At 36.9% G+C, this 15731-nt stretch overlaps 2 protein-coding genes across 3 annotated transcripts; one reads left to right on the top strand and one right to left on the bottom strand.

The window, feature by feature from the left end:
* LOC105161203 (putative metallophosphoesterase At3g03305) lies at nt 2399-6606 on the top strand. 2 transcript variants are annotated; one of them, XM_020693090.1, is made up of 4 exons: nt 2399-2772; nt 3662-3903; nt 4039-5593; nt 6016-6606. In XM_020693090.1, coding segments are annotated over exons 1-4 (2088 nt in total). In that variant the 5' UTR covers nt 2399-2483; the 3' UTR covers nt 6018-6606. The 2 variants fall into 2 exon arrangements, with proteins under 2 accessions (XP_020548749.1, XP_011077124.1); XM_011078822.2 differs by having other exon boundaries at nt 2405-2772; nt 4039-5598.
* On the bottom strand, nt 7041-15730 carry LOC105161204 (probable E3 ubiquitin-protein ligase ARI8). The gene is made up of 15 exons (XM_011078823.2): nt 15429-15730; nt 14090-14211; nt 13712-13814; nt 13487-13577; nt 13061-13233; nt 12660-12764; nt 12456-12544; nt 12134-12241; nt 11810-11900; nt 11645-11734; nt 10922-10969; nt 9543-9614; nt 8776-8875; nt 8567-8693; nt 7041-7823 (listed from the first exon to the last, which is right to left on the bottom strand). Exons 1-15 carry the CDS (start codon nt 15630-15632, stop codon nt 7556-7558), a joined length of 1791 nt encoding a protein of 596 aa, XP_011077125.1. The 5' UTR covers nt 15633-15730; the 3' UTR covers nt 7041-7555.

The raw sequence follows: 15731 nt of genomic DNA, 5'->3' as shown, positions 1-15731 counted from the left end.
TTAAATAGGTCCAGATTGTCAATATAGATTCATTACCAACTCGAAAGTCACCACGTGTTCTTGCAGGTCTTGGGTTCCGTCATATTTTGGTAAATTCGGCATCCTAAAACCTAGGTCCACCACCTCTCTTAATATCTTATTAGTGAGTTTCTACTCTGCGCCACCAATTCTCCTTGTCTCTTTAACTCATCGATTTGTTTGCCCAGCTGTTCTATTTTCTTTCCCACATTATCTACATCCACTCGCTCTTCCCCTGCCACTAGATCCTATTTCAGAGAATTTGGGCCCGCGGCCTTTTGCAGGCTCGTCTCTGCTTGCTTCTACTGAACGTTCTGTTTCCTTTTCCTTGAACAGTTGTAGTTTAGTTGTCTATTTGACAAATGAGAGTAGTTGTTATTCTCTCATAAGCCACCAATGCATTCCTACCCGCTTCCTTCATCAGTCTTTGCAGTTCTCCTTTAGTCAGCTGCACCATTGGTTCCACTTACCTAGGCTTATCTCCAATCCCATGCATATCTCCCCTCGACGTTCCTTCCATTGTCTCTTAATTACCGATCCTTAGTTTTTCCACAGACGACGCCAAATGATCTGACTCGAAATATGCAACCTCCTCACGAGAAAGCTGGCTCGCTATATCTCAGTCCAAATATTGAAGATGGGTCCCGAGGATGAAACAAAAACGTTAGTCTGGTCGGGTTCGTACCCTATTAAGACCCTCTGATGCTCAAGTTAGTTATGTTCAAGGTCGAAATATACGATCGGGAAATGTAATCAAGATAGAATGCACAAAGAAGTCACGCTTTGAATGCTTTAGATTGGAGGTATTTATAGAGCCCACCTGTACGAGTGGACTTGGCCACGTGACGTCATCTTAGGGTACTTTAGTCAGGATCGTGTGGTGGGGAGCTAGTTCACTTGCGTGGATGTGGATATCGGATATTGGAGGGGTTAGGGCCTTATGGACCCAACCAAAGCCTGACCCATGCGGGTTAATGCAATATTTGGGTATTTTTTACCCCAAATAAGGGTTTTTTTGTCCTTGTTATGAGAAAACGCACCAATACCCTTATCAATATTTATACCCGTATTACTTGTACACATCATAATTAAGCACAATCAATTTTATTTGTTATTTTTTTTTAAAGAAGAATAAATCCACATATAAATTAACTAGGGTAAAATATAAGTCAAAAAATTTAGATCCGAATGCATTTCATCCATCACTCAAGAAGAGTCATTGTTGAAGACATGAAACTCTTGACTTGACACAAGCATGAAAAGTTGTGAACGCATGTTATGGTCTGATGCATGAAGAAAACGAAGTGTCTACCAAATGCGCAGCTGAGAGATCACTAGTTTCGTGAAATGATGTGTGGCGCAATGGCAACATTCGAGGTGAATGGCTAAAGTGGTTGTGAGATGGGGAACACGATTAGGTTGTTTTCCTCATTTTCTATTTTTGTGTTTTAAAAATTAAAAAAAAATAAAAATTGGGCCAACCATTTTTATGGACATCATTTCCCCACCCTAATAGGTGGAGACTTCGTCCCTGAGTTTGAAAGCTAGTTGGGAATGTTTGGCCCTTTGGGTATTTCATTAGAATTGTAGCTAAAGCTGCAAGAGAGTGTGCACTTACTAGAGTAGGTGTCTTCATTTGCAGAGGCATGGAGCCATTTCTTTCTTTCTTTTTTTTTTTTTTTTCCTTTCTCTTTCCTATAAAAAAATGTTAGTAGTATAAAAGTATGCTTAGAAGGTGCATCTCTGCGCCGATTAGGGCATCTCTGAAGGTGCATGCTCAAAGCAGAGCTTATTCCAGTAACACCATAATGATCGCAAAATCTTTAGAAAAATTCTAAGATAAAGAAAGGATTAGCCTGCAAAATAGGGGTTAGCATTTTTATATTTAAGTTAATACTCTATTTTTAGAAAAATTATCAATACTATCTAATGTTTATAGCCGTCTAACAATAAAGTGAATTCATGAACTTCCGTTAGATTTTCATCTATTTTTTTTTTATAATAAACTGAAGAAAATACTCTCGTGGATTGAAAATTATAATTTAATTTATTTTTAATAGTTAAATCTTCTATACTTAAAACATTTATTGTCCAAATTAAATAAATTTGTTGAAATGCGTATGAATTAAGGCATTGGAGGGAGGAAAGGATGTGTCTAGTCTCGTACGCTAAATAGACCTCCACAATAATAATTTAAGATACAAAATAAATGTTGTGCAGCAAACAACTCAGAATGCATTTTTAATAAAATAGAGAAAAAAAAAAAACACAATATATTTAAAAATAAATTTTCATTAATTTGTAATTCCCAAAAACCCAATCCTAGTACTCACATTTGATTTATCATTAATTTTTGAAAATTTAATAATCTAAACTAAAGTCGCGTTTTGGAAGAAAGGGTTGTTGATTGAACTTTATAGTGTTTTCCATTCAAACACTGAAATGAAAATACAAGCAAGAAGAAGATGGGAAGAGGAATGGAAAATCTGATTGGGATCACCATTTTGCTGCTTCTACTCATTGTAATCCCATTCCCATCATCCTCATCGGCAATCTCTTCTTCTGGTAATAGCAGTAAGAGAGAAGTGATTGAGGTGGGGGGTGGTCCAGATGATCTGGTGTGGGTGGTGCAGCTCTCTGATCTTCATTTCAGCGTGCATCATCCTGAGAGGGCCCGGGAATTTCAGGAGATTGTGGGTTTCGCTCTCTCCTTCATCAAGCCTTCTTTAGTCTTACTCACCGGTGATCTCACTGGTTAGTAGTTGTCTACAGTTACTTACTCGATATTATTTCTTGATGCTGTGCCTCTCTCTCTCTGTTTTTCGTGGAATAACATTGTTTATGATATTTTAGGTTGTTTAAGTGATAAAGATCCTATCTTTTTGGTTTTGGGTTTCTGGTTTTCAGGTTTATTTCTTATTAACTCGCTGTTTTACAAGTTGGTACTAGGATTTACTGTCTTGTTTAGTTTATTACTTCATCCTAGGTTTCTTATTTATGTTTGAATTAGATGAGTATGTGGAAGTGTCCTGTTTCAGAATTCAGATTCTTTTTTTTCTCTTGTCCCAATTTGGGCTTATGTTTTCTAGTAGTTAACAAGTAAAGATGAAGAACGAATTAAATGTCCCTAATACATTTTGGGGTTTTCAATCTTTAAGGAGTTTTAAGGTTTAAAGTTTAGGATAGTTTGTTAGGAAAAGGAGTTAGATATTCCTTCTTGCTGAATTTGTTATAAGTCAAACCTTGATCTTAAAGATATGAATAACATCTTCAAGGAGCTTTTCGTGTTTCAGGTGATAACCATCATAGTGAGTATACCTCGTAGCTCGAATTAATTGATTTATAAGCTATGGTTACTCCATCAATTTGAGAAACCAATTGACATTTTAACATGGTCATACTTGCTTCTATTTTGGATATGGAAGAATAAATGAATTTCACTTGAGAAATAAGAATAAGCCCGTGTCTCTGTCTTGTTGATAACATATAGAACAACTTTTGTAATGGTTATATTCCATGAATGTGTAAATGTAATCATTATCTGATAAGTTTCTTGGGCTTACTTATCTTAAACTGCTCCTTATCTGATGCTCCAGGCTTTATACTGACATTATAGAGAATTTTTGCTTTTCTGTATCTTCAGATGGTAAAAGCAAGGACTTATTGATAATGAAACAAGATGAAGACGAGTGGATCGAATACCAGAAGGTCATGCAGGATGTTGTTCTGAGGAGTGGACTTGACAGGAGCACCTTTTATGATGTTCGAGGAAATCATGATAACTTTGGTGTTCCTGTAGTTGGTGGGTCCTTTGATTTTTATTCAAAGTACAGCATCAATGGGCAGCTAAAAAGAACTGGAAAGGTTAATAGCGTGACCATTCAGGTAGGTCACTTTCTTTAACTTTAGGTTGCCAGGCAAGAGTTATAAATATCCTCCCATGGGAATTGAGATTATTCTTTGGATTTATATTATTGTGGTTCCTTCCTTTCAGTGGATTGACTGTGTTGCACTATGCAGACCAGCAAAAGGAAACTTCTTTTTGTTGGGTTCGACAGCACAATGTCTTCTGGGTTCCGTGGCCCAACCAACCTGTTTGGACATCCAACTGATGAACTGCTAGCAGAAATAAATTCTGAGCTCTCTCAATGGGATTCTCAACCGACTCAATTAGTCACCAAGGTTTCCTTTGGGCATTTTCCCCTTTCATTTTCTGCAGCCTCAAAGTCTGGAAAGACCCTGCAGGATATATTCATCAAACACTCTTTAAATGCTTACTTATGTGGGCATTTGCACACAAAATTTGGAAAGAATTTAAAGCGGCACCATCACTCCAGTCATCATGCTTCATATTCCAAACAATTATTCCAGCTGAATGGTCATCGGACACCTTCAGTCAATGCCTCTAGTTGTTCCAAGGCTGCAACAAGTATTGGTGAGTTCTGGGAATGGGAAATGGGTGATTGGAGGAAGAGTAGAGCCATGCGTATTTTGGCTATTGATGGGGGTCATATTTCATTTATAGATATCAACTTCAAGTTAGGAGCTAAGGAAACTATTATATTGCCAACGTTTCCTTTAGACTCTCGCTTTACCTCAGCATCATCACAAAACTATAAATGTGGTTCAACTGACCCTTCTTCTTACGAGTTCATTAGAGCTCTTGTTTTCTCCGCTTCTCCAATTGCGTCAGTTTTGGCTAAGATATACGACTCCAGCCCTGGAAATCTCATTCTTGTGTTGGAGACACAAATGAAAAAGCTTGCAGGATCCCATGGTAACCTCTATGTTGCTCCATGGAATATTCAAGCTTTTGAGGATCCATCTCCTGACAGATTCCTACTTCAAATAGAGGTATCTGATATTATGGGCAGATCAACTGCTTCTGAACATAGGCCATTCTCAGTAAGTGGTATCCCTGCCAAGGTCCCGTGGGGTTGGAAAGAATTTTTTGTGATGGGTTGTCAATGGGATTCGTTGTACTACCCAATACTCTGGTGTTTTTATCTTTTAGTCCTTTTCATTCTTCTAATACCAAAAGCACTCCTTTCTTTTTCAAGGAGGCAGTATACATATAAAAATTTTAAAGCCGACAAAAGCCTCGTCAATGGACTTTCTTGGATATTTACAGAACTATATAATGTTCCAGTAGCATGGTGCTGTGTGGTAGCTTACTTGTTTTACCTTGTGTTATGCCCTTGGTTTTATGGCCAAGTTTTTACAGAAGGGAGAGAACGAGCATACATGACTTACAGAGGTTGGGTGTCGAGTTTTAATAATTTGGGAAGGCTAGAATTTCTTGGATCTGCGGACATAATGGTGGTGGTTCTTCCACATCTTTTTTTTGTGGTTTTGCCTGCAATAATGACAATTACAGTTTTGGCTGCTGAAAATGGAATGTATCGTGATTATCTTCTTTCTCTTTCAAGTAAGAAGAAAGATGATTATGATGGTCAAAATAAGGAATCTGCATTGCCTGATAGTTCCATCAGTAGAACGTCACAAATTATTTTGTGTGGGCGCTGGCTAAGGAAATTGCTCCTGGTGGTCTCTTTGGCTATCTCCTGGAAACATTGTAAGGTATGCTTCTGCTCATCAGCAAATACTGCTTTTTTTTCTTTTTATTATTTCAATTGGACTTGTGGGTGAATTATTTACTTTTAGAGATTTTGTGTGGTAGTTCACTTTTCCTCATACACACTAGAGCAATTATATATTCTTGAGGCCTCCGCACGATATTCCTGTCTAGTTATGTAAGCAATAAACAGCATCCATATGTATACCAATTCCTCTTTCTTGTGCCAAAGCCACCTTTGGAGATCTTCTCATCAAGAAGCTGAATAAACATCTCCAAAGTTGTTTGGTACACATATCAGTATCACTGTACTATGAGTTTCATTACACTAGAGGTTCATTTCCTGGAGAACTAAATACAACTTAATAGAGTTGGTGAATTTTTTTTTTTTTTGCATACTAATGGGGTATGTGCTGATGCAGAACTGTGTAGCTCTTATGAAAGCATACGAGATGAATCCGATCATTCACTTCCCTTTCTACAGCTTTGCAATTCCTCTAGTGTTGGCTTATACTATCTGGAAAACCGGGAAAAACTTTAAGAAGTAGGCCTTTTTCTCCCTCTTGGAGCTGCTGTCAATGGAATATTATATTTTGGGTGGACTCCATTCTGGATACACAGATGAGGATTTGTCACTTTAGAACCATTTATCTGTCAGCTTTTGCTAACATGTACTTCAAGAGAACCGGTAGGACAGCGCATTCTGTGTCGCTCTAAAAGGAACCATTCTTGGTCATTTCACTTTGGAAATAATAGTGCTTGTAGGTGAATCAGCAATAGGGGTTTTTCATCTTCAATGCATCTGGAAAAGTTAAATACTTTCTTGTACATGTACAGCAGTACTTCATTCATCCTGGATCTCCACAACCCTGTAGGTGACATAAATTGCTTCTGCATGAGCATATACATTTGTCCTATTGAGGAGCTGCATCTTGTATTTCACTTCATGCATACACGTTATGTGTAAAAGTTTCTTATAACGTGCAATATCATTTTATAAGATTTGAATTAAATGCACTCCACAAGATCAGTGAACAATACTTTGGAGCAACATGAGAGTTGTTCAATTGTAGTTGCATTGCTTGGTTTTGTTTCAGTCATAACCAGCGTGTTTTCTCCTATTGATTTGATTCAAAATATAGGTCTGTTGCAATATTTGAACAGAAAGGAGTTACACTTCCAATCAAGGGAAAAACTGCTATCCGGGCCAGCCTTTTGTACTACTTGCGTTGCATAGTGGGTACTGCTCACAGTTTCAGCACTTACCCAACATGAAATTGCAACATAACAAGATTACCCTACCGTCAAAAGAAGAGAGAGAGAGACTAGGGAAAACAATATTTTGCAGTCAAGGGGGGAAATAAATTCAATTATTTTTTCCCCAAGAAAAGAATCCAATATAGAACTCCAAGCTTTAATCAAATAACAGCTAAAAGAGAAAAGAAAATAGGAAAAAAAATGAAAATTAACTTTAACAATTTCTAGTTTTCTATAGTTTGGCAGGTTGGAGGCTTCGTAACATTGTAGGCAAGGTGAAATGGCTAACCAGTACATAGCAGAAGTTACATGTATCCTCCTAGTTTACAGGAAAACATGCGTTGAAATCAGTCACTGTCAACAACAATTAACTGGCCTAAGATGCCCACTTAAGTCGTGATTATCCCCTCCACCTAACAACAGATAGCTGAATAATATACAACATGAAATTATTTGTGGGAATTTCATGCACGTACATAACTGAATGTGTGTAGACAATGGCAACATAGACTTTGTACAAATCATTTCCTGGAGATGGGACTGACTGCTGTTTCGTCCGCACACCTGTTTTCACGTTACACCTTCATTTGTCAAGACTTCCACCAACACCAACTGAGAAGTTCTTCTGACATGCGGAAGGTTTGAGTCACCACAGGGGCCCAAGATGCCTGACTCCATTATCTCAGTCCAAGCAGCAGAAGAGGCTCACCTCCGCTGCTGGCACATCTCGCAAACAGTGGCCGATCTAACATTGGCATAGGTGCAGTATTCACAGGACCAGTGACCTGAATCATCTATGTTGCGCGAGCTGCTTGATCTGGACGTAGTTCCCTTGCCCTTACCACCTCTTCCTCGGCCACTGCCGCCTCCTAGATTTTTTGAGCTACCTGCCTTGCCACATGCATGAGAGTCTACATCTGATAGACCATTTTCTAAAGCCCGTACAAGGTTCTCAAAGTAATTCTTAGTCACACTGCACTCAACAGAATTACACAATTAAAATAGGATAACTAAATGCCTGATTTCAAACATTTAGCCGTAAGAGGAAAAATTGAACATTAAACAGCTGCATTAGTAGACAATGATACTGAAAAAGGCATGTCTTGAGTCAATTAACAAGAGGGCAAGAGTGGAAGCAGAGAAATCGCTACTGAAACTTCATTGTGATGAGGCGTCCCCAAGAAAAAAAAAATGTTTTCGTAAACTGATCATCAATGATGAAGTTAAATTATTTATCGATTGCACAAGAAGCACGAAATCAGAAGAACAACCACATTAAGTACAAGTTATAAATTTTATTCTCTATATATTGAACTTCAACTTATGGTTCGGATTTACCAGCAGCAGCAAATAAAACATTTACCCAGAAGATGCTGTATTAGAATGTAAAGTATGTATAACAGCACCTTCTTTGTGTATTGATACGTCTAGAAGAGCGATTTCATTCTAATTAGAAGTACTTTGCCCTGTAGGAAAACATCACCTTTCCATTATAAACTAACAGTAAAATACATCAAGAGCAGAGGATATAAACTGCACTGCATATTCTTCTTTTTCTGACAGGGTCAATCCAAGATAACACATAGATAATGCGACTCCATGGCAGCAAATATATGATATCATAAAATGCGACATCAATATAAAATTTCAAGGCAAAATGACATAGAAAAACCATCAAATAGAGTAGTTCCATTGAAGAATGTCAATTGGAGTCACCTAGTCAATCCTGCTAACTTTGTTCTGAATTCATTGAACTCTTTCGAAGGCCCTTCAGCATTGAGGTAAACCTGGAATTCCTTTTCTGCACATTGATGAAGCCGTTCCAACCCAGACTCCGCCTCCCCTAAAGAATACAGAAATAAATCAGTAGCAAAGACGGGAAAAGAAAATAATAAAACAGGTTACCTGATTTGAGAATTGCGTACCTTGTAAATACTCAAAGAACTGTTTTTTAGCATGTTCATGCTCAGGTAGATAAAATCCATATGCATATGTCCATTTCAGAACCCGTCTACATTCAACAATCTGCAAAACACCAATTTAAGCAGTAAAGAGAAAATTATACACTCGCCTTACTTGAACAGCTAAGAGAATCAAAATGCCATTACAATCCTAAATGACCACTTCATCAACCTGGTAAGCCTGACCTACCTGTAGGAACAAAAAAGACAGGTTCCTGCAGGCATAAATATATGGAGTGTTCCAGAATGAAACACTAACACATAAAAGTCAGAGAAAAGAATTCACAATGTTTGTTTCCATTCAAAGGTGGAGAAAAGTCACAAGTTTTGCAGTTAAATGGACAAAAGTTCTGATCTCTAATCTTAATTGCTGGGTGCTACAAGTCAAAGGTGCTTGTAGCGCTAATTTCTATGGGAAAATACAGGGTACCACCATATTGCTAGATATATGTGAAATTCACATCTTCAGGACCATTGCTTTTGACCTTTTGGACTTACGGGAAAATACAAGATACCACCATATTGCTAGATATATGTGACATTCACATCTTTCTGACCATAGCTTTTGGCCTTTTGGAATGGAGAAGCAAGTCAAGCATGCTAATTTTGAAAGACACATTATTCGGTATACTGCCTGTGAAACTTTGAAATAATAGCAACTGACCAACCACAAATATACATGAAACAATGCCCGCTAGCCAAAATAAAAATTATTTGAAACTAAAGTTTACCTGTAGCCACGCTTCAACAATGAACTTAAGCTGAGACTCAGGCTGGCATTGTTTATCACTCAGCTTTTCTAGCTGCATAAGAAAGTTTTGATCAATGAACTAATACAGGGGCTCAGAATAATTTAATTCAGATTAAGCATCAGATGCGTGTATAATTACGTATTGTTTCATTTGTATCAACCACAGGATAGAAAGTATATATAATTGTATTGGATTACATATAGAGTTTCCTCTTGTTAATACCTGATGCAATAGATCATACAATGTTGACGAGTTTGCAGGAAAAAAAAAACATAAAATAACTTCCCTTTTTTTGGGATAAAAAGATACATCTAATAATAAAACAAAAATCAGAAAATGAAATCTATTGCCTCGAGCGATGAAGGCATTAAGTGTCCGCATGCCTTAATATGAACATATATTGATTGTTTAGAAAACAACAGACAACAGGATTTTTTCAACTGCAGCAATTTGCTTGTCATACTTCATAGATTATGCATCACAATGATTTCTTAGACACAGATGGTCCAGAAGTCTATATATACCACTAGACAAGGAATTCATCCCCACATCTCTGACCATTGTATGAAAATGTCTCAAAGGAAAAGGAATAAAAATATAATGCACAACATTCATCCATCACCAATGAACATCAGAAAGCATTTCTAGCTTAATTCAGTGAGCTTACTTATTTGCTTTTGGTACAATACAAATTCAGTTTTCAAAGCCAAGCAACTCTTTAAAAAACTCAGCAATATTTGGGCAACCAAGCAACAAATTTCGGAACAATATGCCAAAACAGACCAAGCAGAGCCATTAAAAAACTCACCCAGATAAACAAATTTAGAAAGAAAAGATAAAGAGTAGCATCACTGTGCAAAGGAACCTTGATAATGGACATAATGTCAGTAACCATATCAACCTTAAATTTGAAAACTATCCAGGTGAACTAGGGCACTGCCCATAAGAAGCACAATAAACTACAGCTAAAGGTGATGTAAAGCCAAGGGACCTGAAGCAGTGGTGCTGAAAGTTATTGGATTGATAAAGCCATAAAAATTTTATGACGAGAAAGGCATTAAGCTGATGAGATGATTACTCATCAAACAAAGCTTCCAATGCTTTTTCTTGAAATGATAGATAAAACCATCACAAATGCAAACCAACTTGAACATGGAGGGTTAAAATGGCTGGGAGTCCTTTTTGTAAGTCAGAAAGATATTTGTTCCACAACATAATACTTAATGACAGTACTGGAAAAAGTACCTTATTGCAAGAAAAGAACTTTTTCCTTATTGCAAGAAAAGAAGGTAAGTAAGAGTATATAGCTAACAAAAGGAAAGATGAGTGAGCTTCACAGAATAAAGAAAGTTTCTTACATGTACTGTTTGCATTTGATGAAGATTCTCAATTGCTCGTTGCCTAGACTGCACAAATGTAAAAATTGAATTCAGACTTAACTCATGCTCGAAAGATAGAATAAGAAACACACACATCAGTTTGAGCAGGATCAAAAAAAAGTCAGAAGGTAAGAAGAACTACATACTACGACCAATTGAATAATATATATCAATTAACCACAAAGATGACTTTCTCGGATTTGTTCACAAGTGAAACATAGGCTCACTGAATTCTCTGCTAAAAAAATGTGGCAATACCAGATTCTTAATCAAGCTTCACATAAAGAGGGGAATATTGTTTGCCTCATAACCTTTCTACTGATCTATGAGTATAGCAATGAAAAAAATTCCAAGATTACCTGCCAACTGAAATTTGCTTATTATGTTACCTTTCCTCTTGGTCTTCAGTTTTTATGGTCAATGTGTGCTGCTTGACAGAACAGTTTGCAAGGAAAGAAAGAACTCTATCTTGCGAGCAACTAAGATATGCGTGGGGAAAGCCGATCCAACTCGATAGACACAGATGAATGGACCAAGCATGAAGTAAATGTACTATAATATTCCACAAAAAGTAGCTCTATAGTAAATGTACTATAATATTCCACCAAAAGTAGTTCTGTACAATCCAACTTAAAAGAACTACCATATAATTAAATATGACAACCGCTCAAATTAACATGAAGGCAAATAATCAATACCCACCGACTGGTTTGTAGCCCATCTTTCATAGTAATGTGTATATCTTTCCAAAGAATTTTTAGCCATCTCTCTTCGTTTTTCAGCTTCATCAAACTGTCGACAACAGGTTAAGTTAATCAGATATAGGCTTATGATATCCCATGTACAGGAGAAACCAAATACACTCACCACTCCTTCTTGCTTGGCAGCTTCATAACGGTTGCATGCATAGAATCCACCGGTTCTTTCACCATGTTCTGACCATGCACCAAGGCACAGCCTGCAAGTATATCCAATCAATTATCATACACTGATAAGAATCGCTACCATAAATAATGGATCACAGAGCAGATAGAAACAGAAGATCAATCGTGGTTGTGAATTTTTTATAATTTGAGAAAGCATGAGACTGAGGAGGGCACAAGGACTGCAGGTTGGCAAAACTCTTGAAAAGACATGCATACGTGAGAAAAAGCTAATTTGAAAACAGTAGTAGAGAGAAATCAAGCATACCAGCAAAATTCAAATTTACATGGTGGTGTGCAAGTGATATGCATGCAACCTTGATTCTTCTCAATTGGCCGCTTGCACTTTGGACAAGGTTTGGAATTAGCCAATATCCTGGTATAACATCAAGCACATAATATTAGAATCAGCACTATTGCATAGAAGAATAAACCCTATGAAGAATGTATAGCTAATCTAAATATTAGTTTAGTCAAACATTTAGATCAAGGAAATCATAATGTAGCGAAGGGCTAATAAACAAATAACTAAAAATCATTAGACTTGCAAGAGCGAGATTTTTTCCCTTGAATAAGATAAGTTAATGTACCAATTCATATTTTCAGACTCCGCGCTGTTCTTCATTATCCACTTGGACACAGTTCCACAATCAACTGGGCGATGGGCTTCTTCAACACACTGCAACGGGTTTATCAGTATCTATTTCTTCCCTAGTTAAAGGCATAATAGTGAAATACAAAAACCTAAAAACCTAAGTAAAAGATGGAAGTTCAAATACAGCAGTGAAACTCACATTCCAGCAAAAACTGTGGGCACAACGGCAGGTGACATCATAATTTCCACTGCCAACGATAAAATCCACAGCGTAATCACAGCCTGGTGCTGGACACCATTTTGTCTGTTAAAAAAAGAGATAAGAACGAGATAAAATATCTAGAGTAATAATGATTGAAATAGTCATGATTTTAACTTCATATTGGTACTCAGAATAAGTAGTCCAACAAAGACCATGATATTGATAGTCATTGCAAATTTTTATTTTACAGAAAAAGAAAAAGGAATGTCTTAGTTTTTGGTATGAACTCAGATTCTCATTAATTGAAATCTAACAATAACTAGTCCCCATAGTGCTTTTTGCTATAAATATGTAATTATTATTTCTAGCAGGTCATCTGTATGCACATACTCATGTACCTTCCTATTATCTTCTATAAATGATCTCAAGAAGTAGCGATTATATTTCTCTTTATCATCTTTCGAAGCCAATCTATTCACCATATCCTGGCCAACAGCTGCGCCACAGGATGGATCAGGGCAACGCAACATCAAACATCCAGGTCCATCATTAACGGCTGTGCTAATATATCCTGCGCCACAGAGGTAAAAGAGAAACTTAGGTAAAAAAAACACATCTTGCATGAAGATATAGAAAGAATACAAGTAAAAGGAACATTTGGTTGCATCCCTCTATCCTACATAAGATAATTAAATTATCCAACCAACATCTTCCCAAGAAAAACAATAATAATAATAATAAAGAAATGATAAAATACTAAAAAAAAACTGCCCATATGAAGGAACCTAAATAGAAAAGCTTCCGGGTAGTGTACGGATACAAACCTTGCCAACAAATAACACAAAATGGGTGACCACAGGCAGCAGCACACATCCTATCCAGAGGATATGTTTCAAAGCAAATTCCACAAGTTAGCTGCAAAGAGGGTAGACAAATAAGTTGCACGTAATATAAAAATAAGAAGAATCCCATATCAAAGTATTCAAAACATCCCACAATGTTATGCGTTCCAAATGAAAATCTAATGTAATCCGCACATTTCAAGATACCTCTTTAGCATCAGGAACTGGAATGTGATTCTCCAATAAACCGACAGTCTTGCGGACCTTCTCTTCATCTGCAAACCATTCATCATTCACTTTACTAACACTCCTGTGAGTCACAAACATGTCAAGGAATCCTTCAGCAAGTAACTAAACCAACTTCCATAAATAATTGTCAAACTTTTTGAGGTAGTTAAGAAAGAAAAGAACATCACATATTTTAATTTTAGTTAGCCAACACCACTTTTACTTTATTGACCTTGAATTCATCATCCAAAGCAAAAGATATAAGAATTATTCATATTGATAAAGTGTTAGCATCACACTGACCTACTAAAGATAATAAAAATTCCAATGTAACGGATCAGGTCAGGGACAAGATACCAGTTATAGTGGCGGAGCAAAATGGCAGCAGCAACCCTTGAAATTGAGAGGACTGCAGATATCTTCGTGATATTTTCCTCTTGGTGTTGCCGAATATCATCTTCACTTAAAATGGTATAGTTCTGAGAAAAGAGTAAAATAATTCAACTGCAATTCATAATAACCTTAACAGCGTATGTAAATGAAATAAACATTCACATGAAGATGAAAAGCATATTAAATGCAAGCATTTATAAAAGGCACTGGATATTTTGCATATCAAGAACTCAATCAAGGTTTCTGAAATGAGTAAATGCGTGCTTCGACTTCAGGTTCTGAAAATAATACCGCTGGACCAAAAGACAAATTCACAACATGGGCAGTGTCAACCAAGAAGCACAAAAGAGAACCTAATCGATGTGCCAAGCAATCCATTAACCCTATGGAGCTATCAGGTGACCTCAACTCCCAACTTAATATAAGAGGTAAAAGTGAAAAACAAGAGCAGCATACAAACTTAAATATTTAACCCCACAGAGAAAGAAGATCAAACAACAGGTAGCATCACAAAGCAAAACAACTCCAAATCAAGAGGAATGTAGAAGGGAGAAATATGGAAGAAGACTCTATTTGCTTCTCTAATGTCACCTTCACATAGATTCATAGAAGAAATATTACATTTAAGTTGCTAATACCAATCATCAACGAATTCCAACATGAACTCAAAATGTAATGCTAGCAACAAATCATGAAAGAATTCAGTGAAGATCCCGCATAATTACAGAAATTAAGGACCATGTACCCCACATGTTCCACTTTACTTTTCAACTCAGAAAGCACTAAAATCATCCTGCATAGCCCATAGCATCAAGCTGAATCCTATAACCTCACGTATACTCCACAACAATACTCCCAAACGAAATTATTCACTATTGTTATCATCATTGATATGCTACCTAAACAATTTCACCCTCAAATCCACCAAACCCAAATAATACCAAAATCAGTATAATATCCCTGAAGAATCATTATTAGCATCATCAGGAACACCTGTTTTAACTAATACACTCTAAACATGTGCTACATATCATCCTTAAAATCATCTAAGCAAAATGCTATCAAGCAACACCAACAGTTAATAGCTCAAATTACCCCAACTACCCACCCTTCCACAATCCAGCTCTGAAACAAACACAAGTTTAAATCATAACAACATTTCCCCTAAACCCACCAGAGGAATCACAAAGAGCAGGCGAAATTGCATAACAACGTAGCTTAAGTTTGGACCGCTTTCGAGAAAAGGTATCTCAAAAGAAAACCAAAATCGCGGTAATAAATCGATTGGAATAACCGGAACGACCTGTGATCGATGATGATAGCTGCGGGAGTGAGAGGAGGAGAGATCATCAGAATCGTCTGAGTCGTGGTCCATGAACCCATCGTAGTCCATAACGACGTCATCCGGGTCGGAATCATCGTTACCATCTCCGCCGCCGCCACCATAGAATTCTTCATCCTCAGAATCTTCCATCATCGTCGCCGCCATCTCGTCCTCCGATTCCATTTCTCTTTTCTACCCCTCTAAAATATAACTAAAGATATTAAAAATAATGATAATCAAAGAAAATAAACTGAAAATGTCTCTCTATATATATATGAAGAT

The sequence above is a fragment of the Sesamum indicum genome, linkage group LG4 (genome assembly GCF_000512975.1).
Source record: "Sesamum indicum cultivar Zhongzhi No. 13 linkage group LG4, S_indicum_v1.0, whole genome shotgun sequence".
Taxonomy (NCBI): Eukaryota; Viridiplantae; Streptophyta; class Magnoliopsida; order Lamiales; family Pedaliaceae; genus Sesamum; species Sesamum indicum.
This window is presented reverse-complemented; position numbering and strand designations above follow the sequence as displayed.